This window comes from Anser cygnoides, chromosome 7, assembly GCF_040182565.1.
Source record: "Anser cygnoides isolate HZ-2024a breed goose chromosome 7, Taihu_goose_T2T_genome, whole genome shotgun sequence".
NCBI classification, from domain to species: domain Eukaryota; kingdom Metazoa; phylum Chordata; class Aves; order Anseriformes; family Anatidae; genus Anser; species Anser cygnoides.
This window is the reverse complement of record NC_089879.1, coordinates 28876306-28903161: the sequence shown is the minus strand read 5'-3', so window position 1 is coordinate 28903161 and position 26856 is coordinate 28876306. Positions and strand designations below refer to the sequence as shown.

Sequence of the window (26856 nt, the reverse complement as noted above, 5' to 3'; positions counted from 1 at the left end):
TCTCTCATTTCTGCATGTCTGCCTACCTTAGTAACGGTGGTAGCAACCTAAATTGTCTATGACCTTCTCTCTGCTCTTGTCAGAGGTTCGAAAGTTAGTAACAGTGAACCAGTGGCAGACCCACATCCTATGTGGATGCAAAGACCTTGCCTATGTTTGGTTGTCCTAGGAAACCAACTAAAAGTGGAACAAAACAGACAAATACAGCCCCTGCCAAAAAAAGGCTCTTAAAACCCCTTCATTTGTCAGTGTCTTAAGAGAAGGTTGGAAACCTGCATAAAAATTACGTTAAAAAAATAGTACAAGAGTTAGTTATGAAGTAGAATGTCTTCGGCTATTGAGATTATGTAATACATTTCAAATCACAGTTAAAAAGCAGAAACTGGTGTAAAACAGAGCCAAATTCTGTTCCTTACAAGAGATGTGTGAGAGGTACGCAGCAATTACCAGTGTGTTGAAGTAAAGAAATGCTCATTCATGCTGCAGACTGCCAGTGTACCCAGTGAGTTACAAAAGCCCACTCATGCTGAGCACCCTGCTTGCTCAAGAAAGCTTAGTAAAATTGTGTTCCTCAGCCTTGAGTTCTCTCTGCTACCCTTCAAGCGATGAGTTTTGCCTTTCTCTGTGGGCTTCCCTTTGCTTGAAAGAAAAGTGGGTCTTAAATGAAAATTCTTGTGCGATAAAGGCAGTTGTAGTTTGCAGACATGCTGACAGGTCAAATTAAAGCTCGTGTGAATACAAGGCTCCCGCTCCTTGCTAGATTTGAACTCACTTGACCTAACTTGAGATAGGTAACATTTTTAGTTTTTGATTAAGACACAGCTGCAGTAAATGGCACAAGTTGTTGCCAGTCAAATAAGAATGAGGTAGAACAAGTGTTAATGTGAGTTTCATAATATTCAACTAAAATTGAAGTTTGTTTGCCTCTCCATTTTGTTCAGTGTCATGTGAAAGTACAAATCATGTTCGAAAGGCTACTCATTTCTCTAATACACAGTTAATATTAACAGCAGTAGAAGATTAAGGGCAATGCTTTGCCTTCAGTTACATTGTTAGATGAAGAGCATTGGAGCAATTAGGTCAGTGACCTAGAGCAGAGTAACTTGGATAAGAATCTGGCCCCAAGCAACTTGTCCAGGGCCATACAGTTGGTGCCTTCATCTGTTAGATCTGTTTTCTTTCATTGTTAGTCTTGGAGACGTAGGCAATTTCACCGTCTTGGAGGCAGCTGTACTTGTTTATTCATCAGAAGAGAGAAACCTCATGCCATAAGAAGCTCCAGATCACTTCCTGCTCCAAAATCTGTCCTTTAATAATCAACTGTTTGGGAGTCTGCATGCAGGAAAATGTCATTCTCTGTTTTCCAGCAACACAGTACTGAACTGCTGTAATACTGAGACAGCATCCTTCCAAAAATACACCACAAAATGGGTCTGAGTGCAGTCCAAAGTATGGTCGTACAGAATTTCATAAGGATGCATAGATATCTGACAACGCAGGCTTCTCCTGCTAAATGAACAAGTTAGGTATGATAAATTGATCTGCCTCTGTAGTAGTGTTTCTGGTGTAGCAACTACCTCTCAAAATCTGAATTTCTTATAACTGTCCACATGCAAATTCTAGTGCATATAAGTGGCTGTATAGTTCATTGTATTTTTTAGATGACATTTAAATTAAGCTAGAAGATGGTTTAGAGCTGTTTACATCCCTTACTACCTTGTTTCTCTTTCAGCAGCTGAGAAATGCTCATTTTAATTAAAATTTATTTTTAAAATGCATCTTGCAGTCAGCACATGCTGAGGAGAGCCACTTACCACCCATGTACAGTAAGTTTGCTGTGCTGAACAAAACGGACGCATTACTTTAATTAGTAGTAAATACTGTGGTGGCTTAGTGTTAACAGACTACTATGATGTCCTGTTTGATTTCAAGAAGGTGGGGTTGCACTAGCCTAGCTCTAGCTCTGACGGTCAGGGGCCTGAAAACCAATGGTTTTTAAGTAGAACAGAGTAGTGCAGCTGGAAGAGACCTTCAAGGATCATTGAGTCCAACCCCCTGACTTCCTCAGGGCTAGCCAAAGTTAAAGCAAATTAATAGAGGACATTGTTCAAATACCTCTTGAACACTGACAGGCGCGGGGCATCAACCACCTCGCTAGGAAGCCCATTCCAGTGTTTGACCACCCTCACAGTAAAGAAATTTTTCTCAGTGTTCAGTCAGACCCTCCCTTGGTGCACCTCAGTGCCGTTCCCATACATCCTGCCATCGGTGACCAGGGAGCAGGGACTGACACCTTTCTTTGCTCTTCCCCTCCTCAAGAAGTTGCAGAGAGCAACGAGGTTGCCTCTCGGCCTCCTTTTCTCCAAGCTAGAGAACCCCAGTGTCCTCTCCTTATAGGACACACTTCCCAGCCCTTTTGTCAGCTTTGTTGCCCTCCTCTGGACATTTTCAAGTACTCTGACATCATTTTTATGTAGTAGAGACCAGAACTGCACATAATATTAAAGGTGAGGCCCCACTAATGCTAAATATAACAGGAGAATCCCCTCTTTTGACTGTCTGGCTGCGCTGTGTTTAATGCGCCCCAAAATGCAGTTTGCCCTCTTGGCTTCCAGGGCACACTGCTGGCTCATGATGAGCCTGCTGTCAGCTGCACCCCCAGGGCTCTTCCTGCTGAGCTGCTCTCCAGCCACTCGTCTCCCAGTCTGTGCTTGTTCCTGGCATTACTCCATCCCAGGGGCAGCACTTGGCATTTTCCTTTGTTGAACTCCATGCGGTTTCTGATCACCCAGTACTCCAGTCTATCTAGATTCCTCTGCAAGGCTTCTCATCCCCCCAGGGCATCAACAGCACCTTCCAGTTTAGGATCATCAGCAAACTTGCTGAGGATGCATTCCTCTCCTGCCTCCAGATCATTGAGAAAATGTTGAACAGGATTGGCCCTAGAATTGAGCCTTGGGGAATACGGCTAGCCACCGGCTGCCCGCCAGGTGTAGCCCCATTTAGTATAATCCTTTGAACCCTACTGTTGAGCCAGTTCATCACCCAGCATAGCCTGAACCTGCTTATCTACCAGTTGGACAGTTTGTCCAGAAAGATGCCATGAGGGACAGTGCAAGACCTCACTAAAATCCGTAAAGATTACGTCCGCCACCTTCCTTTCACCCACCATGTGGCTGACCATATAATAGCTTTGTTTTTTAAATATCTCCCAGGAAAATCTTCTCCATACCTTTTCCAGGGACTGAGTTCTCTGTATTTTCCTGGCTCTTCTCTCATGCCCTTTTTGTAGATGGGTATAACATTGGCTAGCTTCCAGTCAGCCAGGACCTTCCCAGACTCCCACAATCTTTGGTAAATTGTTGGGAGGGGTCCAGCCTTTTCCATATGCCTTTTCCTTCAGCACTCTGGGATGAATCCCATCAGGCACCATGGACTTGGAAATGTTGAGCTGATACAACTCTTCGCTTATAATTGCAGTGACCACAGGTGGAAAGTCTCTGTTCCACCTGTCATGGTCCTCCAACTGAGATGTGGGCAGCCCAACATCTGTCACAGCAGCAGTAGCTGAAGCCACTTTTGCCACACTGCATTTCTCACTCTACAGAAGGTTCCAGAGAAGCCTTTTTTAGCTTCAGTGTGACAAGGTACACTAAAAATACATCTATAATATAAGCAGCCTAAGAGAACTTTAGTGGGAACAATATATTGGTATAAATTTTGGTTCAGAAGAAAGGGTGAGGAGACACTCACAGTTGTTGGTGGTTGTACTCAGTCACAGCTCATCTGGCCAGTTCGGTTTATTCATTTTTGCTACTCATAGGTCATAAAAGGAGATCACAGTAATTCTCAGCTCTCTACCATGAAGGTTAGATCAGTCCTTAGATCATGGTAAGGTCAGGAGATCTGCATACTTTGAAGGAGGGGGAAAAGTAAACATGGTGTGTGTGTCATTTTAGTGTCCTACAGTTTTGCTGGTCCTTGGTGAAGAAATATGTACCCACATGATTATTCACAACCTTCCAGTTGTGCATTTTTATCTGATAATGAAATGTCTCTTTTTTCTTAATTTCCTCTTACAATTTTTTAACATGGTGAAAATGAAATTTTGTGTGCACCTGTGTGTTTAGCTTAACATTTTAGTAACACACCTCAATTTACATGTAAGAAAAATATAGAAAGGAAGCAGAAAAAATAGGGTCATAGGGGTCCAGTCTTGTGTGTACTTTCCAGAAACATGAAGGTATGCAGTTATAAGAATTGTCTTCCGAAAGTATCCATAAGGCGTTGGGAAACTGAAAAAGGATTCACATCATTTTCCAGTTTAGTACTCAGTCTGTCAGAAAGCCACTTTTTTTTTTTTTTTTTAGGCTGCTATTGACATCCTGAAAATGTTGTTTAGTTTTGAATGAGTTGAGTGTAAATACTAAATACTTCTAAGACATAAGGATACCCAAGAAAGATTTAATCTCAGTGAATGAATGAGGTCAGCCTTGCTGTATTAGCAACTGCACAAAGTTTTGCTGATTGGACTTTTGGTCAGGTTTTGCCTTAGGCTTTGGGTTTGTGAAACTTATGAGCTTCCACGATTCACTGTCACCTTTAGATATGAATCATTAGATATTTGTAATCAAGTATATATATAAGTATTGTGCATGAACATCATTGCAAGTAGTATGCATAAAATCTTTCGCATGCCAGTCTGTATTTACATTAGAGAACAGATCTTTTGCGTAAAATTTATTCCAGGTGTTCCACAGACATCTATGGCAGGAGTGTTGTTCCCGTGTTCCCGCTTTTTCCTTGGTACTGTATCTACTGTCATTTTTAAGTGTCAATGAAATGATTGGGTTTTATTATTTTTAACTTTGAAGGAATATGTATGTATGGCCCAACAAACCCACTTGCAAGAATTTTGTGTCTAAGCCAAAATTTATATTCCACAGAAGTGTTACAACAGGACTATTTGATTTCTGCTTCCTAACGATACTGACCTTCTCTGTACAGATGTATTTAATTTCCTGTTTAACCTCATGTTGCATTCAGTGTCTGCTGAGAGAATGTTAGACCAGAGCCCTTTAGTTCTGATGGCATAATCATAGTCCAAAATATATCAGCGAAACTCTCTATGTGCTGCTGCTGGCTGTCAGGTCTGCCACACTTGTGCTGTGTATTTCCCGTGGTGTTAGTGGAGACATACACCTTTGAGGAAGGTAAGCCCCTGACATCCCATCAGCCCAAGATCTCAAAGTGTGTGATATTCAAGCACTTTCACTGAGGGCAGACCAACATCCAGGCTGAGTTAGTATTCATGCGGATGGCAAACCTTCAAGACTGCTGAATGCTTTTCTTTCATGATACGCTTTCCTTCGGTTACTGTACTACACCTCTTGTCAGGCAGCAACCGAGTCTCTGAGCTGTCTTCGTGCAGCGAGAGGCTGCTTGTGGAACAGGGTCTCAGTCCTGTAGCTGGCAGCAGGCAGTGAGAAATGATGCTGGGGAGAGCGGGGCACTGCTCGGTGGGAACTAAGCCTGCACATTTGTTGCTGTCAGTTGCAGGACTGAGGTACTGGTCTTCTCCTGATGTGAATCATGGGACTGATTGTGCAGGGCATTTGTTCTCCATGGGAGAGAGAGGAAGAATTGAGCCTTTTGTAAGAGTTTTTACCAAGAGAAATTCCTTAATGCAGAAACTAGAAAATTTATATCGCTTTCATAAACTCATTCAGCTTCAAATTTCTGCCAATGGCTAGGTAACCCTTGTGGATATCACCCAGTGAAGTTTACGTAGGCACAGTTTTGGGGTGCACTCACTGCTGAAGAAGCTGGCTGTGCTGAAGGGTCAACTGTGCTCGCAAAGTCTAGGTTTCTTCGTTTTGCAGTGTGGAGTATTGCTGCTGAAGTCAATGGTGTAGATTAGTAGGAAGGAATTACGCTTTGAGTTAAACCAAGTAACAAGGGAATCTGAATGTATAACAAACATTTCCAAACCTCTCAGTAAATATAGATATATTCTTGTTATAAATAATATTTAATTTTCAGAACTTAAACAAAAAATAAAATTGGACAGAGGAGTGCACGTTATCTTACTAGAAAATACACAACACTAGTGTCAGACATGGGGAGGAAATGAGGAGAAAGATTTAGAGAGGTTTATTCCTCTAACAGGATTTATCGAGCCAGGCATTCTCTTTTTATTTAATGTGGGAATTGGTTTTACAAGGATATGTATTTAGAAAATATTTTAAAATATGTTTATATAAACATAAAAATATGTATTAGGAGTTGGTTTACCAGGATTCTGGGTGAAAGAGGGGGAGAGGCATTTAAGAGTCTGAGACAATTCACTCATTTTTTGTACAAGAAAAGAAGCACAGATACTGAATAACACATAAATATTACTTAGGTGGCTACGGCTAGCAAGTTGAATTTTGAAAAAGGATTGCCATCCTGGAGAAGTGTCACTGACGTGGCCTAAGAAATAACTGCCTTGACTTGATCATTTTATAAATGTTGTTGTAGTTGTATTTCCTCTATGTGTTTTTGTTGTCTCTTAAGCAAGATGATGCAGTGAACATTGAAACTTTTGAGATTCAGGTTAATTAATTTGCTCAGTAGGGACATATTGTCACAGTCCTGTAGAACAGTCTTACATAGCTAGCAGTTGGACAGAGCCCCATTCATTTCAAAGCTGAGGAGAAAAACATGATATTATATTTATGATGAAATAAATTTAAAGTGTGTAACTCATATGTAATTTCCTGGCAATTTTCCTGTCATTTTTGATGGTTATACAGAAAGACGAATTCTCCCTCCTATTAAATTCTTCTCCCTTATTTTTTGAGGAAGTAACATACCTCCACACTAAGTTAGAAAATTCAGACTGAATTATAGTACTCAATGTCACACACAAGCAGTTCCCTGGAATCACAAACTTAATGTTTTGCCTTTATGTAGCCGATATATAACCGATCAGCTGATCTGTCAACACAAAGAAAGCTAGAAATTTGTCAGAGCTCATAAAAATGTGTCTGGTCATTCTGCGCAAGTTGTTGTATCTAAACGAGTTGTTTTCAGTCGATAATACCAGTCTCTACTAAGAGGATTTCTTACCCCATGGTACCGATGTGCTCTTTTTCATGTTGATCCCTCTCATCAAAGATTTCTACTTCAAAAGGTCATAGCTAATGCCTCTCATTGTATTGGAAATGTTGATTTGAGAAACACACTTTCTGTTTTCCCTAATGGATATATTTTAATATCTAAACCAGGTGACATTAAAAACAAAAAACAAAACAAATTTGTATCATAAGGTTTTATTTGGCTTTTATTGTGTCTATTACATGTGTTATTGGTATCTGTGTATAATGCATACCTGATCTTCTGAGACTGAAAACTTCACTGTATCTTGTATTTCATTCCTCTGTGCCTCTCATCCCCGTTTACCTATCTCGGGTTTACAGATATCCCACCAGAATGTATTAAGAATCCAGCTTTAGCTCTTAATTTTCTGCTAGGTGGGTACGATCTCACCTTGCCTTTTTTTTTTCTTTTCTTTTTTTTTCTTCTGGCTTACAAACCTTAGTCTTGTTTCCTTTGATCAAATTCCTAGGTTTTCCTGTAGCTGACACTTCACAGATAAATCTGCTGGGGTTACTACCTTGAGTGTCTTTTTAAAGACAGTGCTCTGCGTGGCATGGAGCATGGAGTTGGCCCAGATGGCCTCCAGAGGTCCCTGCCAACCTCAGCCATTCTGTGAGTCTGACAATGCCTTAGCAGGAAACACAGTCAACGAGAGTTTTTAAAATGATGCAGGGAAGAGCCATTTTATCGCTTTCTTCTCTTTTCTGTTGGTTGTTCTCCTGGCATGTTTGAGATCTGTGATATAAAGTGCATTTACATCACTTCAGAGATATGTAACGTTCCACCATTACTTAGGACAGCTTTAATTTTGGTTGAGTGATGGTTTGAAAGTGCCCCTCCCTTAATTCCAAAGTCTGCTTAGATATTTACAGTTTTCCCATGTGTAAAATGGATATTTTTTTATCCAGATGTTGGACAAATGTCCAATGCCATGAAGAAGAAATAGCTTTATGAAAAGCTTTCTTATATTACTTTGTTTGCTGTTCTCCCTAGTATCCAAGTCTGCGTTACAGATAGAGAGTAGTATTTTAGATATGTTTTTTCATCCACAATTAGTGAAGGGAGGCTTTCTCAGCTCCAGCAGAGAAAATGATTTCACCTGGCCCTTCCTTCTTTTAATTTCTCCATACTTAATGGACATCGTTGCAGCTGAATGACTATTTCATGAGTTCACTTCACAGTGAGTACAAGCAATTGCATTCATTATGGCTGCAATACCTGCCTTTTTTTTTTTTTTTCCCCAGTTGATGGATGGCTATTATGTCATTGTATTCCAGCATTTGCAAGTTCTGTTTTCTGTGAATTTGTTTATTGACTGCTGGATAACTTTTCATGCTTTCACAGTGCAGTCAGCTACATAGTTAATGCTGTGAAAGCTGGCATATTAGTATTATGGATGGAGTTACGGGAAAGGAGGCGTGATTTGATTGCTGAGTACAAATCAAGTGAGTTCTTGAATGCTTAGGAGTCCTACTGCAGGTGTCTGGTATACAGACTTTGAGCATGAGCCCATCTTTTTAGTGCTTCCAAATAATGAAATAGAGTCATAATTTCCACGTGCAGTGTCACAGGAATCTGGTATCAATGTGTTATTTTATTGGTCTACTTACATAAAACTTACTTATGGGAGCTGTAAATAGCCTTAAAGGATGGATTACAAATTAGTCCTTTCAGGATTTCTTTTGTGGATAACATAAACAGTTTGCCTGAGAAATGAAAAAGCAGGCAAGTATTACCTTGCCCTGCTGCAAAGTTCTGCATTTTTAGAATGAAGGAAAAAGAATAATAAAATATTCTAAAATTATAAAAATTCAGTGATTGTGAGGGTTCAGTAACTACCAACTGGAGATGTGTCCAGGTTCGTCCCTACCGCCTTGCCACTGCTGCAGATGTCATGGTTCAGCAATTTGATTTGAGTGATGAGGCAAATAAAAAAAAAATCCTCTTCCAAATATTTTCAGCATAGATTTACCAATTTCTGAGTCTTATCATTTGTCTCCAGTAAGGACAGATGAAAGCCATGGATGTTCAATGGGAATTTTCTGCCTTTTTTTCCCATTCAGACATAATTTATGTACGTAGAGGATATAATGAGGATACTAAATTAAGTGTGTCTGTGTGTGTATAAATAAAATTGGTTTGTTACCCATTTGCCAGCATTTTGGCTCAGCTGCAGCAGTGACTATCATGACTGCTTTAAAATTGATTAGACAATTTAACTTGTAATTTAACTCTGGATATGGCAGAGAGAGATAAGCCTGTGAATAGGAGCATAAAACATGAATCTTGCATTTCTTCAGCTGATCTCAGTAAAGCTAGCATTTTGTGTTTATTCTTTGGCTTTGTAGAAATTTAATGTCTTATGCTTCCAGTGTGACCTATGCACACGAGTGGTTTTTGACTTTTTATAAGGGTCAAGAATCACTGAGCCCTATTGCTTGTTATAGAAATAAGCTGTTTTGTTGCTGTTGTTGGAACAGAGGTGTTTCTGCAGCACGCAGGGATGACATGCCTAGTTGTTGTTTTTTGGCAGTGAGACCAGGTTTGTTTCACTACTAGCTTTTGTACAATTTTCTGCCTGAAAGAAACCAGAGAGCAATGTTTCTATCAAGTCCTGCAGTGGCACCCACTGTTGAAGCAACATGAATGCAAAACAAAGCAGCCATTTTAATTGGAAGCTGATCTGTTTTAATTTGATATGAAGCTATTCAGAGTGACATTTCCTATGCTGCTTCTGTTTTCAATTCCTGTATGTATTGTGATGTTTCATCAAAGAAAGACGAATTTAGCCTCAGTGAAGTGGGAAGACGATTAACATGAAAGCAGCTTGTTCTAAGGCCTTCTCCACTTATTTTCATATCCTAACAGTACTAACTTCTTGTCAGCTGGACTTTTGGATGCTTTAGGGAAAATATATTCTATTTTTGAGTAAGTTCAGCTGTTATCTGTGCTTTTAGTAGATTTCCTATTTCCCAGTGTTGTCTGTTCTTTAATTGATGCTGGTATAAGGAAGAAATGGTTTGAAGTGGATATGCTTTCCAGTATGAAAACCAGTTCAAACTATTTACCAAAGCACAGGTGAGAAAAAGGCAAGGTACAAATATGTTACCTTGTTAGTCAGCTGTATCTGTGTGGGGGGAAAGCTGGTCTAGTACGTGCATCCTTGGTCATTACCAGGTTCCTAATACTGCCTGTCAATTCAATGGCTTTTGACATTGAGAACTACACAAGTATAAAAATATACATATGCGTTACATATATCACAGATACTTTATATTCTAAATACAAGGGAAACTAGAATATTGCTTGCTAGTGATGACTGTGAGATGCTTTATTTATTTCATATTCTGTTATACTCTGTATTTCAAAATCTCTAAAATTATTTTTTCCACTTCCAAAGAATTTTAAAGATTTCAGAGAAGTTTTTATTATGGATTTTGTGCAACCACACACACACACACAAAAGATAGCTTTGTACTTAGTAATGTGAGTAGTTTTATTTTCTCAAGACATATTAAAAATATTTCTAAAAATTATCTGGAGATATTTATTTAAGCATTCATTCAAGCTATTTATTCACTTTTTAAGTAAAGGAAGTACGATTCTATGGTTCTATGAAATGGATGAGGAGCACAGACATCTAAACATTACTTCCAAAAATTATATAGAAAACAGTAGCCATTTGTGGGAGCACTTTTGCTCTTTAACTGTCATGAGTGTGCTCTGAAGTCTTTTTTCATCTTGGTTACTTCAAGTCAGTGGTCATTACTGCTTTGCATGTCTCCTGAAGTTTAAATTACCTGGGCCATTTATAACGTGGCTAGAGCCCAAAGGTGCGGAGTATACAAGATCAGTTTTGAAGCGAAGTTGCACATTGAAGTATCATGGATATATACGGCAGCGTCTGTGCTCATGTCCTTATTCAGTCATTCAGTGTGCTGGGATCTGAGTCCCTCCAGCTCTGTAGGTCTGAGAACCTCAGCAGCATCACCCCATCTTCTGCTTAAACACAAAGCCTTGCTCCTGGAAGAGCAATCGTGTTACTTTTCAGTGTACCTGGTAGAGCTTTTAGTCATTTTTTCAAATACAGAATGCTTACAAAACAAAACAATTCTGTTTTCTCCCTGCTAGCTTTCTGAAATCTCATGGAGGGAAAAGCATGTACTGTGTATTTTGTATGAACAGAAAGCCTTCAGTAATGACTGGTATTCCTGAGTCTATTGCAGTCAGTGCAGCTGTTGAAAAAGTCCCTGTGTCTGGAACAAATAGCATAGCATTTTGAGGAAGACCACACACTTTCTGACTCGGGTATTGATTAAAAAGGGGTGGGGGTGATGGGGGGGAAGGCAATAAGATGTTTAAAAAATAGAAGACATGTTGGTTGTAAATATATCAAATGAAACAAAAATAGAAAAGTATTATTATTGGTTCTTTAAATCATCATCAATAAAATTACCTTGTTGTAATACCACCTGGAAATATATGGATTTCTCAGGCACTGTAACTGAATTTTGCGTATCCACGTGGAGAATTCTGAACAGCCAGAACAACCTGAACAATTCCTGAACTGAGGTGTTGATGTAACTCTTTGATAACATACGCTGATAGGTTGAAAAGTCCCTAATGATTTACAAGTCACATATTTTATTATTATCACTGACTGGATCCCTTTGTGTCCAGTTTTTTATCAGTTATGATGGACGTGTATAATACTACCTCTTGCTATACTTAGATTTGACTAAAAATAATTCTGATAATGTGTTCCCCACACATCTCTGGTACAACTGTAGCATGAGTTCCCTGCCTTTTACCTCTGGACACAATTTGGGAATTTTCCTTGGTTTTTTATACATACTTTTTTTTTTTTCTCCTTTGTTTCTTTCTATTCTTATTTAAGGGTGGGTGGGGTTTTTGTTCTTTTTTTTTTTTCCCATGCTTCTTCATTCCTTCTCTTACATCATTTTCTCTATTTTTTTTTCTTTTTACCCACTTACTTTTCTCTTGTCTTTCAGGTCTTTTTTATTGTTTGCTTGCTTTTGAATTGTGTTTTACGTAGTACAAGATCACCTAATGTTTCTGAGTTATAATATTCACTGGATGCTGTGCAACAAAGTTGCCCTGGAACTAAGGGAAGACCTAATTTTGGTACCTGTGATGCTTCTAGGGAGTCAGTGGACATTTGTTCATTATATTCAGCATATATGCACTTAGCGATATTAGAAGAAGAAGAAAAAAAAAAACAAAAAACACCACCCTTCCTAAGGAAACTGTGGGGGGTGTCAACCGGGCAATAGAAAAAAGATAAGAAAATGATGCTGGTGTATATGTCCCTTTTACTATGGCTCAATAAAATGACCCCTTTGTTATTTGTTTCATTGTGGAGGAGAGTATTTTCCATATGTGTATGTATAGAGATCATCTATGAACCTTGAGAAGGGTGGTTTTACTTTGTTCTTGAAAAATACTTTTAGGACACATGTGATTTCTATTTGTATTTATTTCATGGACAAGTGTGGATAGGGCCATTATGTTAACTGAACTGTGGACATTGCCGGCATCTTAACTAATCATTGTAGCACCAGAAAACTTCAGATGTTTCTTTTTCTCAAACTGTAACTGCACAAAGTTGTGATATTAGCCAGTCTATGAAGCCCACTTATGTGTTACTAGTGCTTGTTCATATGAGGAATGCCATCCCTTTTCAGTATTTCTCGTCATTCAAATTGAGGCTTGCATAATTATGCCTTACCATTGCTTCTAAGTACCACCTATGAGATTTTGTTAAAGGCTGTTCAGAGATATCATCATATAAGACCACAGAAAACAGAATCTAGTAGGACTTTAGCTGATCATGCTTGTTTTTTTATGCAGGGAATAAATCACAAGATAGTGGGATTGCAGAGATGGAGGAACTTCCCGTCCCACACAACATCAAAATAAGTAACATCACGTGTGATTCCTTCAAGATTTCTTGGGACATGGATTCTAAATCAAAGGATCGCATCACTCATTACTTCATTGATCTCAACAAGAAAGAAAACAAGAATTCCAACAAATTTAAACACAAGGTAATTTTCTTTTAAAAATCAAGGTGGAAATGCATGACTTTAAATACATGAATCTCAGTGGTTTATTAACTGATCAAAACCAGGTATAGGACATCTGGGCAAGGTGGGTTTGATTAATCTGACTGGCAATATTTTTTTTTACATAGAATACTTCCACTTAAACCTTATGTGCATGTACACACAAACACATTTGTTTCATAGAGAAAGGAATATTACCTTTTCTATTTCATTTGAAACTAAAACAGTTTTGGAAGCTGTACAATTTATTGTAAGACAGACATTTTTATTCCTGACTAGTTCTTAATCATTATTTAAACAATTTATGTTTTCTGTGCCTGTCCTCAATCAGCGACAGACCCATGATGGCAATACATGTTGTTTCAACAGAAGAGTCAAAAATTCTAATGCACTTCTAGGAAGGCTTCCAGCAACCTTAGGTTGCAGCATTCAGCATTGACCTGAATATTCATCTGGCCTCTTTCCTTAAACCACTGATGGAGAGACATACTGAACGTATTGCCGAGTCTATTGTTATCAAATACAGAAAAATTTGCTTCGACCTCAAACAGTTCAAATACTGAGATGTCTACAGAAACATGGAATGAGATAGAAAAGGAGATTAAACACCACAGTCATCTGCAAATTAATTATCTGCAGTCTTGGCAAGATCCCTAAAAGATAAGGTTTGCCAAGGCACAAATAACCATCCAGACAAATATGAGAGCTCTAATTTTACTAACACCTAAACTACTCTTAGTGTATAAACCAATGGGACAACCAGAAAATATTACTGCAAATACTGTGAGACTATTTTTCTTGTGACCCCTGTTCATAGCATGTGTGTAACCTTCCATTTATGCTTCCTTATTTGATTTTTTTTGTTGTTTTTAACATGGTTGTTAAATATTCATTAAGCATATTCATTAAGCATAACAAAAATCATTTACTGCTTTTTGAATCACTTACTGCTATTTGAAATCAAGGATTTCACACGTTTGGCCAAGATGCTGCAGTTGCTAGGAAGTGGTACGCAAAGCACTACCAAATTTAATGTTATAATAGCCTTTACTCTGATCCAGTTTTAATTGTGGTAATGAATGATTTGTTTGTGTTTTTTTTTTTCTTACTATTAGTACATTTTGACTGGCAGCCTTTGAAGTTCAACTCCCATTCCCATTTTATGCTGCAAGAATAAATATGCCTTCCACTATAAATGTTTACTGAGATGGATTTGTCTTAATTGTTTCATTTTATTAATTTACATGTTTTTCATTTATATGCATACTGGTTTTTAAATTGTAAAATTTGATTTTGTAAAAGGCAGAGCCACTCTAGCAGACCAAATGCTAAATTCTCTTAAAAATCTTTATTGCAGTGATGAGACTAGTGTTAAAAATGAGGAAAAATATTTGTAGTAATATTAAAAACCTTACTCAGCATAAGGGTCGCATGAATGTCTACAAGGGCCTGTTTCTCTCATGGGTGATAAGCTCAGCTATTTTGTAACTTGTAGAGAGTTAGTGTGCCATATGAGATGGTTGTGAGCCAAAGTAAGTTGGGATGCAGATTTAACCTGGTAAATGGATGCTGTACTGCAGTAAATGGTGTTTATTTCCTTCTGGAAGAGCAAACATGAATGCTTTATCCTTTCAATGCTTTTTCTGTTAGCAAATACATACTCAACTTGTTTAGGGTACGTATTGTTTTATTATGTAGGACTATTGTTATATTTGGGAAGGAGGAGATTTGTAGTAGTATGTAAAGACTAGAATATGGATGTATGATTATTCCCATATAATAGGTAGGGAAATGAGGCTCAGATATGCAGCAAAGCTAGGCGTACTGAACTCCTGCATTGTGTCCTACAAGCAGACTTGGCAAAGGGAAGGATGAGATGAAATGGAAGAAAGCTGAAAATTGAAATCAGCTTCTTTAGAAAAGAAAAGGGCTTACAGAATAGGCAGGCTTCTCTTCCCAAAAAAAGTGAGGTAGTATGACTGGTATACTAGTATAGTGGTATACTGGTTTTGGGTGCCACAGTGTAAGAAGGAAATAAAGCTATTAGAGAGCATCCAAAGGAGGGCTACAAAGATGGTGGAGGGTCTTAGAGGGCAAGACGTATGAGGAGCAGCTGAGGTCCCTTAGGTCCCTTGGTTTGTTCAGCCCAGAGCAGAGCAGAGTATGCCCAGAGAAATTTCAACATGAACATTTTTTCCTGAGGTCAGCATAGTGATCTTATAAAAAACAAACAAACAAAAAAGGTTTTGCTTAGAAAAAGAACAATAAATTAAATTTATGAAAAGCATCATTCTTCCCTTCCCGTTCCCTCTCCTCCTCCCCCTCCCATCCCATCCCATCCCCGTACCCCACCATGTAAGAGAGAAACTCCTCTAAGTGATGTTGTGGCTCTGCGTGTTCTGGCCTCTTCTTGTGCAGTTCAAAGAGTTTCCTGATGCACAGCCAGGAGGTAAGGCTTTGAGCCATGGGGGTAATGAGGCTTTTAATGTTGTGTGAACACCCTGAAAATTAATGGGGGCAAAAACCGCTACAGTGTTATGGGCACAGAGAGCAGACCCAGGTGGAGTCAGTTTTTACCACAGCCAAAGAAAAGATGACAGGAAGACTAATGAGTGGAACTGTAGCAGCTGCTGACTGCATTAGCATTGGTAAATCCAGTTCAGTGGGATGCCTTTACAATGTAGTTCTAGGGTGGTAACTTTAAATGTCACTACCCCCCTCCCACCAGTATTTTTTTTCTCTTTTGTATATATTATTTATTTCAGAATACAGAACTGAGTACTTAACATAGAAAGTTTTCTCCAAGATGTTTGTAATTTGATTTATATGAAAAATAACATAAAAAGAAACCAAAATAACAACAAAATCTTACCCTTGATCATCAGTCAATCACATTTCAGTTTTGTAATATCACAAGCTGGTAGTTTTACAGATTTTTAATATAGAAACTGAAGAAAAATGATAAAAAGAGATTTTTCCATAATAGAAAATGTTCAAAAAAAAAAAAATCTTCCATGTCTTGCTTACAGATCATGAACAGAACAAGTCTACTTTCTGTTTCTTTTTTTTTTTTTTTTTTCCTTAAGGGTCTGCTTTGCTAGAATTTATAGGTGGGTAACTATTGACTAGCATTTATATGTGGATAGCTATGGATATTACCTAAAATGTCTACTTTTTGCGTGGCAGCCATCTTACTGTTCTGTGGTTACTGGTAAATGTTAAAGAACACCTCTCACTCTCTCACAGCTTCTCAGCTACACTGCGTAGAGAGTCATTCAACTTCACTGTGAGTCCTTTTACCCACAGTTCTAGTATAAATTGTCCAGTTCGTTTTTTCTTCCCTTTGGTGGTCTGAGCTGCAGGCTTTGTTGTTGCAGAAGCTAACTATTTCAACAACAAAAAGTAGCTATACTTCTGTATACCTACAGTAGTAAGTATACTTCTGTGTTGCACTACCATGGGATGTGCTGACAGAACACCTGAAATGTGGGGGAGCAAGAGGTGTGATGGTAAGCAGAGAACATCTAGCTATATGTTCGGTTTGTTCTGGCCATTCCCTGTGCATAAGGATATCTTGAAATATGTATAGTGTGCAAAGTTACTCTGGAACGTTTGATTTTCTCTGTTCAAGGTGGAAGATATCAACAGCAATACAGGTGGGCTCAATGACTGCAGGAGGAATCCTGCTTGGTTGCACTGAAAGAAAAGCTTGTCAATAAGAGCCCAAGTAGTACTTAAATTAAGATGTCCTCGTGCTCTGCTTGCATGCTCAAGCATAAATGACCTTAGTCTGAATTGTGTGTTTGGGCTATATATAATGGTCTGTTTTCGCGTGGAACCCCAAATAAACTCATATGTGCCAGTTACCAGTGTAGCTTTTAGAGCAGACCTCAGGCCATTGTCCTAGGCCGCTCTTAACTTCACTGCACCAATGGATTGTGAGATGTAGTTAATGCTTACACAGAAGAGCCAAGGGTTGGGGAGTGGTGGTGGATTGGTTTGGTCGTTGTGCTGACTTTTTTGTGTTGTTGTTTTTTGTTGTTTTGTTGTTGTTGTTGTTGTTCCCATCAGGATGTACCAACTAAATTGGTTGCCAAAGCTGTTCCTTTGCCTATGACGGTCCGTGGGCACTGGTTCTTGAGCCCGAGAACAGAATACACAGTAGCAGTGCAGACAGCATCAAAGCAAGTTGACGGCGATTACGTTGTTTCTGAGTGGAGTGAAATCATTGAGTTTTGCACAGCAGGTAACTTTGCTGAGAAAAGAACGCACCATAGGATGTATGCAATTAAGGCTAGCTTTGCTGCATGAATGGATTAGCCATCTACCAGTGTGCAGTAGCTTGGTAAGCTTAATAGTTACATTTGGAAACTGCAATACTAGCTTTAGGCTTTGTATGCACACTGGTTTGATGCATTAATGAGAGGAGGGAAGCAGCTGCAGTGCCCCTTTGTGTTTCACAATAGCTTAGCTGCCCAGAACTGCTGTGTCTTATACCATTGCTTCTTCTGAACCAGGAAAGGAGACTGGTGAACTGCAGTTGAGCAGGGCCACTTGTGTGCCTCTTGTTGCCTGCAAGCCCCAGTGGAGAAAAGACACTGGCAGCTCCCCAACAGACAGCTTGCCTAAGCCATTCTGCTGTTCTCCCTTCTTTGCGTGCTGCAAAGCCTGAGTACCACCAATACCTTGTCTCAAGGACTAGTACATGTACCTTTAGCCTGTCATTGATTTATAAACGTAGTCTGTTGGATGAACATCACCCAACGTCAACACGCCTGCCTGTGTGAAAGTTGAGAGCTGTAGCAAGCTCTCTATGAAGCCCATGTTGGTTGAGACGTAGCTTAGGCTGGGTTCTAAGCAAGGTTTTTAAATTGTGTGGCTCACAACCAGGTACACTGCGGCAAACATTTTATCAAATGACTTAAGTCAGAGGGCAATTCTGAGCTCCTCTGCATTTCCCAAATACAAGGAAACCACCTCTAACACAAGGAATCCCAAGGTGAGAGTTACTGGAGGCTTGCAAAGTATTCATGGGGAAAGGAATGGGGGGGATCAAATATGCACGTTCCTGCCAATTGTCTTTTGCTGCTGCTGGAAACTGATGCCAAGCTTGATAGCTGCTCAATAGCTGCTGCGTGATGTGAGGTATGTTATTTAGGCTCTGTTCCCAATTATGTCTGTAGTTTTTGAAGAGCATTGTGTTTTTTCTCCCCTCCTATACTAGCAGATTTGTCTTTTTTTCCTCAGATTATTCAAAAGTTCACCTAACACAGCTTTTGGAAAAAGCTGAAGTGATTGCAGGCCGTATGCTTAAACTGTCTGTTTTTTATCGGAATCAGCACAAAGAATACTTTGATTATATCAGGTAAGAAAGTAAACATATGCAAAATTGTTTGGCAAATTACGGTAGTAATGAAAATAAGTAAATGGAGGCAGCTGTGGTAAAGCTGGAGCAGAATGTCTGTGCACTATTGCCAGTTCAGAAGAAGGGAAAAATAAAAGGTAACTAATTTCTTCCACCTTGTCTTGTTCAGCACTTTGATTAGGAAATAAAAGTTTGTGTTTTAGAGCAGGAATTTAAGTACTCACAGAGTCTCCAGCTTCATTAAAGTGCCTATGATATTATAAGTGTTTAGTAGCCAAATACTGCCATTGTATTAAGAAATTCACGGTGAGATGGCTAATAGTATGAATGCACAATTGTATGTATCAGTAAGTGTGTGTTTGCCTGTACATAAGAGTTCTATCTATCTCATGTATTTGCTCTCCACATACAATCACCCCTTTTCTGTGCCCAAATGGCGTAACTGGGGCTCTGTAATGCAAACCTTAATTTACAGATCATGTTTGTGTGGGGAGGAGGGATGTGTAGACAATTTGAGAACACTGTGCTTCAGTGGGAATGAATAAATGGGATAGCTGGAGGTAGGTTCCTTATTCCTGCATGGAGAACCAGTGTGACCTTGCACACACAAGCAGAAGCACCATTACAATAGAAAAGACGACATTTCAATGGATGGAGTCACAGCTCACGTACATGACTGAGCAAGAACAGCCACCATGCAGCGGTAACCTTCTGCTGTTAGAAGAAAGTGGTTGAGAGGTAAGTGGCGTGACAACTTCTGTTTCAGCACTGGTGCAGGGGCTGCTCCTGTGCTATATAATGCCAGTTTTAGGTGCGTTTCGCATTAGTACCTGCATAGAACTATTTTAAAAAAAAAAAAAAAACTGGTGAAGAAACAAAATATTCTGTAGGTTCACCTCCAAAAAGCAGAGTCCACCACCCTTGAAAATGTTCCTCTTTGTAGTCATGAGTACATACGGGATTCTAGGATTGTCATATATTCCAGAGCATGGGGTTTCCTCCTTCCTTTGTGCTTTGGGAGAATTACATTGTTGCACATGGATAGAGCTGCATATTCAATGGAGGTAGCAAATTAATTGCATTTTGAGGTCTCTGAGGACCTAGTAAATCTACTGCCATCTTGGACTAGGACTAGATACCAATGAATGGAAATTCCTGTGCTGTTTCTGATTCTCTTACAGCTTTATTTTCAGCTGTGTAATCATAAGGTGCCTGCTCTTGTGTTCACAGAGCTTTAAGACTTGCTACTGAGGTACATTTGTAACTGTGGTTTTGGCCTTTTTCTGCCAAATGTGACGCTTTAATTGATTGCACTGTATCTTTTCCCTCCCTCTTCCTATGGTCTTTCTTGGGTTGATACAAATGAAGACTAAATTTGTTGTCCTTCTGTTAGTGAGTTAAAGAGCCAAAAGGCTGAGTTTTGCCAGGCCAATATAAAGCTAGGATACCTGTAACTGTCTAACAGTGGTCTTTTCTGATCAGAAATGTACTAACGTGGTTGCAAGGGTTAGTCTTGCAAGGTATGCTTCTGAATGGTGTGTTAAAAACCCTAATCACAGACTTCCTTTTAGGAAAAATTCCTTTGTCATACCATTTCTTCCAGGGGCCTCTGTGGTATCATAATTAGTAAATAAGTTTGAAAACACTTATAGGGTAGCTCTAGTAGTACCAATAGCCAATGAGCAACTACCCCTAAATGTAGGAATTTGAAATGTGAGTTTGAAAGTAGCACACGTCGCTGCTGCTTCCCTTGTCTGGAAGTGCAATAGAGCATCTCAGCTCCCTGGGGAAGAGTGACCTATAATTAGCATAATTGGCCACTGGATGTCAGTATCTTGCCACAGAAATAAAGCTGCAAGCCTGTTTTCTTAGGTTGCAGAGAGAGTGGTTATTCAAGCTGATTATTTTTTTTCCTTTGCATTCACTTCAGTCATAATATACCAATTGTATCTCACTCTCCTCCCCTGAGAAGCCCGATGTTTTGCATAATAGGGCTTGAGACAATAACTATTTGAATAGCCCAGAAAAACCTCTGAACTTTAACTTAAGCATAAATTAAGATATGCTTCTGAGAAGACTAGAAATAATGGGGGGGGGGGGGGGGGGGGGGGGGAGGGGGAACACCCAGAATTGGCGACATTACTGTGTTGTTGATTAGAGCTTTCTTACATTGTTACTTGTACGCTGAATGTGTTTGCTTTGACTGCTACCTCCAGCTTAACCAGGTAAATCCTTTTCTCAGAGACAGCACCATTTTACCTGGAGTTGTTGCAAATTTAAAAGAGAGAGAATAAAAACTGTTCTCTCTTGCCTAGTTTCTCCTCTCCTCAAAAAAAAAAAAAAAAAAAAAAGGGGGAGGGGAGATGTAAGACTCTACAACCCCAACACCTCCTTAATATGTCAACGTGTATAAATGCAATCTTTAAGGGTAAAGGTCTTTAAAGGTAAGGTGTTTTTTTTTTTTTTAACAGGACTTAAAAGAGGGAATGTTTCAGTTTTTGGCATTAAATGGTTGCAGGTGCAGAGATAGCCAAGATAATAATACAAGATACAAGCCAAGATAATAATACAAGATATAAATACAAAATCTGAATGTAAAAGAATAAAAATGTATAAAACATAATATAAAAAAAGAATAGCAGATATCAGACAGTATGTTCCTTCCTATAATGTCTCTGAGAAACATAATTCAGAAAGAAACATAATTCAGAAATAACTTTGGCAGCTTTCCTACATGAACTATATACTGCCTATGCTAAAAATATGCATTAACTAACAGTAGGTTCAGCATACTGAGATTCACTTGCCATTTTCAACATGTGATTAAACTGAAATATGTTTATTGTTAGAATTTTAGTGGAAAGCTGAACAGATCAGCTAATGGAAGCTATTGGTGCTTTGGGGACTTTTTGGTTTGTGCTATTGTTTGCCTTCTTTCATATAATACTGAGCCAGCTCACAGCTGACAGAGCAGGTAGACTGGAAATGCAATTCTTTTCCCTTGAGCCGGACTTACGCTACCCCTTTCTGAGTCTGGCTTCACTTGAGTTTCTTGGTCTGAAAATCGTGACACTAACCACAGGTCTCAGTTAATGGTTTTCCTTTGTGTCTCTTCTGAACTGTTACTGAACAGCATGAAGTCCTAACTTATCACTCTCTTAATGTGTTACACAATAAACAACAGCAGTCATTCATTTGTAGAGAGCACCACGGGAACGCTCTGCAGCCTTCTGTTAAGGATAACAGTGGCAGCCATGGCTCTCCAATCAGCGGGAAGTTGGAAGGCATCTTCTTTAGCTGCAACACCGAGTTTAACACTGGGAAACCACCACAGGATTCACCATACGGAAGATACAGGTTTGAGATTGCAGCTGAAAAACTCTTCAACCCAAATACTAACTTGTATTTTGGAGACTTCTACTGCATGTACACAGCCTACCACTATGTCATTCTCGTTATCGCCCCTGTTGGATCGCCAGGAGACGAATTCTGTAAGCAGCGCCTTCCTCAACTAAATATAAAAGATAATAAATTTCTGACCTGTGATGAAGAAGATGGTGTAATGGTTTACCATCATGCCCAGGATGTTATTCTGGAAGTAATTTACACTGATCCTGTGGATCTCTCCCTCGGCACAGTTGCAGAAATTACTGGTCACCAACTAATGAGCTTGTCTACTGCAAATGCAAAGAAAGATCCCAGCTGCAAGACCTGCAATATCAGTGTTGGACGTTAAAAATTCCCTTGTTACTTAGGAGCCTTCAAACCTCTGTTGCCCATTTCCATAGTCAGACATTTTTGTCAGAAGCATGCACATGCCACTGTCACCAAAAGCAAACATGGGTCTTCAAAATCTCCAATAGCGTTTTTAGTATTTCTTCTCTCCCTCCTTCCCTTCTGTTCACCCAATGCTTTAAATGATTAGAAGTCCTGGATTTTTTTTTTTTCTGGCAACCATTTATACCTAGATGCTGCAAAAAATGTTTTCTGTTTCTTGCCAAACGTAACAAAATCCTATATAAACTGCTTTAGCAAAACAAAAATAATGGCTTAAAAATGGTGTTTAAATATGCATTCATTTTAACTACTGAACAAATACTGGGATAACTCCAAACAGCATGAAAGGTTGTAACTGCAGCATGATTTAAATTTCAAATCCTAGAAATGTCAGCACTTACAACGTGTTGTTTGACAGTGTTATTTATGTTATTTATATTAGCTAACTGAAAACAGAAACTGTGTCTTGACATAATAAATATAATAGAAAAATATTTTATTTGTACTGTTGTATAAAATATTATACAATCATATAGAATATATAGATCACATTTTAATATCAATTGTATACATGTCATGAAATCATTTTCCCTTATCAAAGATGTAGTTTGTAAACTTCAAATAGCTCTGTATCTGTTCCTGTTGCTCTAGATGACTTTAATTAAAACAGATTTACGAAGGAGACCATTCTGATTCATAAAAGTTACAAATTATTAAATCAGTACACTGAAACAACAAACCTCTAAGAAATAAAAAAATCATTTTTAGTCGTCATACTTTTTCCTCCAAGCTACTTGAAAACAGGTACGTACATCTTCAAAATCATGCTGAGCCATTACATACAATATAAGTACAAACGTGGTTAGTACATAATAGGCTTTATAAAATGAAATTTTTCTTACCAAGATAGATAGAAAACAGGTTGCTTATAATATGTGGTCAATACAAAATGACAGTTAAAGCAGAACACTAAACATGATTCAACTTTCTGAAGTCCCTTTTTCTGTTTTCATTCTTCCTTCCTTTATGTCTGGGATAGGTATTTCCCCGAAGCCCTGGTTTTCACTTGCAGTACAAAAATGTTGATAAGCCTTCTGTTAACAGTTCACTTTTAACACAAATGGTTTATCACAAATAGTGAAAAAAAACCACCTTAATATTACAAAGTGTGGTGCTCTGAAAGTTAAGAAAGACGCATAAATCCAATGGAAAAATATCTTTTTTATAATCTTATTTATAGTAAATGAGAAGTCTAGCGTTCCTCATCAGATAACTGTGACACTCAATTATATACCATGTACTTTAATCTATCCAAAATATCTTAGCATAATGCAATAATCTAGTCTTGTCTTTTTTTTATATATATATATATATATATGGTAATTTATAACACAGGAAATAGTTTGACATTTTACAAAGTGCATGCTTCTAAACAAGCTTTGGTAATTAGAAAAGCAAATTAGCATCAGGCAAAATAAAGTGCAAAAGTTCAATACAGAAATGAAAATTAGCATGTAGTTGACCTATTTACTGAATTTTATGTACCACAAGCCAGGTCCTGTAAACCATAGTGAAAAGGACAGCATCCAGTACCTTTGTGTTACTCTTCCCAGTAGACTACCTGTTTATTTTGCCAAATGCTTGCTCTTATTTCTGAAAAAAAAAAAAACCAAAAAACTATCTCCATTTGAAAAAAATCCTGGAGAACAGTTCCTCACACTTTTTCTGTCTTGAAACCTAAGAACAGGTCAAACTGAGTCTGAACAATACTTCAATGTCATTTGAATTTCTAACATTTTCACAGTGCACTTCAAGGCTTTTTCAAAAGGAAAAAATATATATATATACTATAGTTCACTCACCCACACTTAATATTCTCGTATATTGCTGTCCTCGCTCATCCCAGCTTGTATAATTGGTAAAGTGCATCAAAAAATCTCAGTGTGTCAAATAATTGTGCTGCAGACCAAGACCTGTAAGACAACCGCCTCTTTTTTTTTTGTTGTTATTGTTCTTGTTTGTTTTGCTAGAGAATAACACCACTTCATTGCATTAATTTCAAATTGTTTTGGAAACATCATGCTTACTGATGAGAACCTCTAAGAGCCTGATTTTGGCTTTTGTGTGCTTGTATTCAGAGTATTCCTCTGCCATTGGTACACGATCTTCTTTTAGAGGACTCCTATTAAAAGCAAATAAAAGTACAATCACTTCCATGACTAAACAGAGAAACAGTCTTTAAAGTGAATTCTGCAACAACTAATGAGGTTGGGGTCAGATGTATATTTTTTTCCTAGACGTAGGTGAGTAAAGTTAATTTGACAGGGCCAAAAAAAAACAAAAACAACCTCTCATAGACAGAAATGAAATGGATTTTAAATATTAACGTTTCCTATATCAGGTAATTTTCTTTCTAGTCAGCTATGCAAGTGTAAGTACTTCATTCTAAGGGGAAGTTAGTTATTAGGCATTGCTTTGAAAACTGTTACCAGACTACTACCTTTTCAGCAAAAGTTTGTTAAATAATGGGAGGAAGACAACCAAAAAGTGAACAGTAATATTTATGAGTGAAAGAAACAGTAGTTAGTTTTTTATATCTAGCCTTTTAGAGATGGCCAAACTTCCCAGTGAAGTCCCTAGAGATTGACATCTTCAGGAAGCCTCTTTAGCAGACTCTCTACACCTCAGGAAGATCCTGTGCTGACATGCTGCATGGTTTATGTCTAGTACAGGCATATTCTGAGAAGATCCCCAGAGCCAGATGGCCATCAGGGTTGCCCACATCCTCAACTTAACAGGGAGCTGGCCATCTCCACAGAGACCCGTCACCTCCCTGTTACCTTCCAGTCCCAGACTGCATTTTCTTTGGCCTGCTCACCTAAGAGTACCTGCTCTAGTAGAAACAAACATGTCTGCATAGGTGCCCAGAGGGGAAAAGGAGAAGGAATTTGTGAAGTTGGTTTATTTACCTTCCTGTCTGCTTGTAGAATTGTTCTTCAAACTCTCTCAGAGCCTTGCGAAGCCTTTTTTTATCTGCTCTTGTTTCTCGGAGATGTTCAAGTAGAACAGGCCTGTAAAACAGAGGCAAGACCATGAAAACCCCATGCACCGGGAATCCCTGTAAAAGCCATGGTTTTGGGCAATAGTCAGGCTTCTGCTGTTGGCCACGGCAGGTGCTCATCTCAGTGCCCCCAAGCAATCTAACATATCCCTCCAAGTACAGATATCACTGCTTGTACAATCAGTCACGTGATTAAACAGTTGTGTTCCTTCCCATTTACTACTGTTAGTCTCATCCTTCTAATAAAGTGAAGGCAGAGACTCTGTGGACAACATGGCAAGAAAAGCTTTTCAGGACTGAGGCTTGTTAGTGGGCTCAATCCTATGTGGAGTTAAGGGACTTGACAGGGCTCAGTGGCTTACAGCAAACTCCTTACATTCTCTTGCTCTTAATAAATAAAGTCAATAGCAAAGCCCTACTCTGAAAAGCAACTGTTACCAAATATTACTGTGATTCAGTAATACTGCCAGTGGTACCCAGAATATTATTTTTTCTCTTTTAGGATATGTTTTAGTTGGTATTATTTGGAGAATAAGGTTTTTTTTAAGCAGAGAAATAATTCTGCTTGTTTTGCTATATCCCCTACTATATTTTTCCCTAAGAACACAACACACAGAAATATCTTCACAGAATTTGTGAGCACACTGCTGCATACATAGTTGTGTTACACAGGAAAACAGAACTTTAATTTACTGTCACTTTTGGTAGAACCTAGTCAGTTTATAATGTATGCATCTAAGTGATACCAACCAAAACCTGAGAAAAAGATAATAGCCCATATGTTATGAGAACATACCTGGTCATGGAAAGCATATTCAGAGCTGAGTAATAACAGCCTATGTGCATCTTGAGACCTGTTGCCTCACGCAACCTGGAATTTTTAAATACAAATCCGGAGGAGGTTTTTGTTTTGTTTTTAAAGGAGAGCAGGAGAGTGTTGTTAATTTTTCTGGGTATCCAGACACCAATAAATACCCTCGTTGCAAGGAATAATAAGATTTTACACACATGGAGTGGTCTCTCATGGACATATAATGTGTATTTCTCCTATTTAACAAGTATAGATCATGCTTCATTTGCAAATTCTTTACAAAATATTTTAAAACATCCATGACAAAAAGACAGAGCTCACATTGTTGCCTCATGTAAGTTGGACATAGACAGGGCTGTTTGTCTGAAAACTTTCTTTTCATCTAGAGGTGAAACATATGCAGGCTCGCTCTCCTCCTGAGAGTAACACAGATGCTCATCAACAGGGAGGCAAGATATTGGACCAGATGATAGCTCATGGCTGCTTTGAGAACGGTCTTCATCGGAGTCTTCTTCTTCCTGCTTGTAAAATATAAGCATTATCAAATTAGTCATTTACATTACAATATAACAACTAATAGGATGACAACACAAAGAATTTGATGTTCATTTCC

At 38.6% G+C, this 26856-nt stretch overlaps 2 protein-coding genes across 26 annotated transcripts in view; one reads left to right on the top strand and one right to left on the bottom strand.

Moving 5' to 3' along the window:
• The window catches only part of PHYHIPL (phytanoyl-CoA 2-hydroxylase interacting protein like), a 129270-nt gene extending 106206 nt beyond the window's left edge, over positions 1-23064 (top strand). For all 7 annotated transcript variants that reach the window (XM_013174131.3, XM_067000524.1, XM_048069388.2 and 4 more), the window contains exons 2-5: positions 13015-13211; positions 17301-17475; positions 18477-18594; positions 21796-23064. In XM_013174131.3, the coding sequence (XP_013029585.1) occupies positions 13047-13211; positions 17301-17475; positions 18477-18594; positions 21796-22330 (993 nt within the window). In that variant the 5' untranslated portion in view covers positions 13015-13046 and the 3' untranslated portion in view covers positions 22331-23064. The remainder of the gene's footprint in view (positions 1-13014; positions 13212-17300; positions 17476-18476; positions 18595-21795) is intronic.
• A 1019-nt stretch (positions 23065-24083) lies between these two features.
• FAM13C (family with sequence similarity 13 member C) overlaps positions 24084-26856 on the bottom strand; it is a 132130-nt gene continuing 129357 nt past the window's right edge. For 8 of the 19 annotated variants that reach the window (XM_048069367.2, XM_048069365.2, XM_048069370.2 and 5 more), the window contains 3 exons: positions 26565-26764; positions 25341-25442; positions 24084-24553 (listed from right to left, as the gene is read on the bottom strand). In XM_048069367.2, coding sequence (XP_047925324.1) covers positions 24430-24553; positions 25341-25442; positions 26565-26764 — 426 coding nt within the window. In that variant the 3' untranslated portion in view covers positions 24084-24429. Of the gene's footprint in view, positions 24554-25340; positions 25443-26564; positions 26765-26856 lie in introns of those variants that run through there. The other 11 variants (XM_048069372.2, XM_048069378.2, XM_048069371.2 and 8 more) reach the window with 5 other exon arrangements.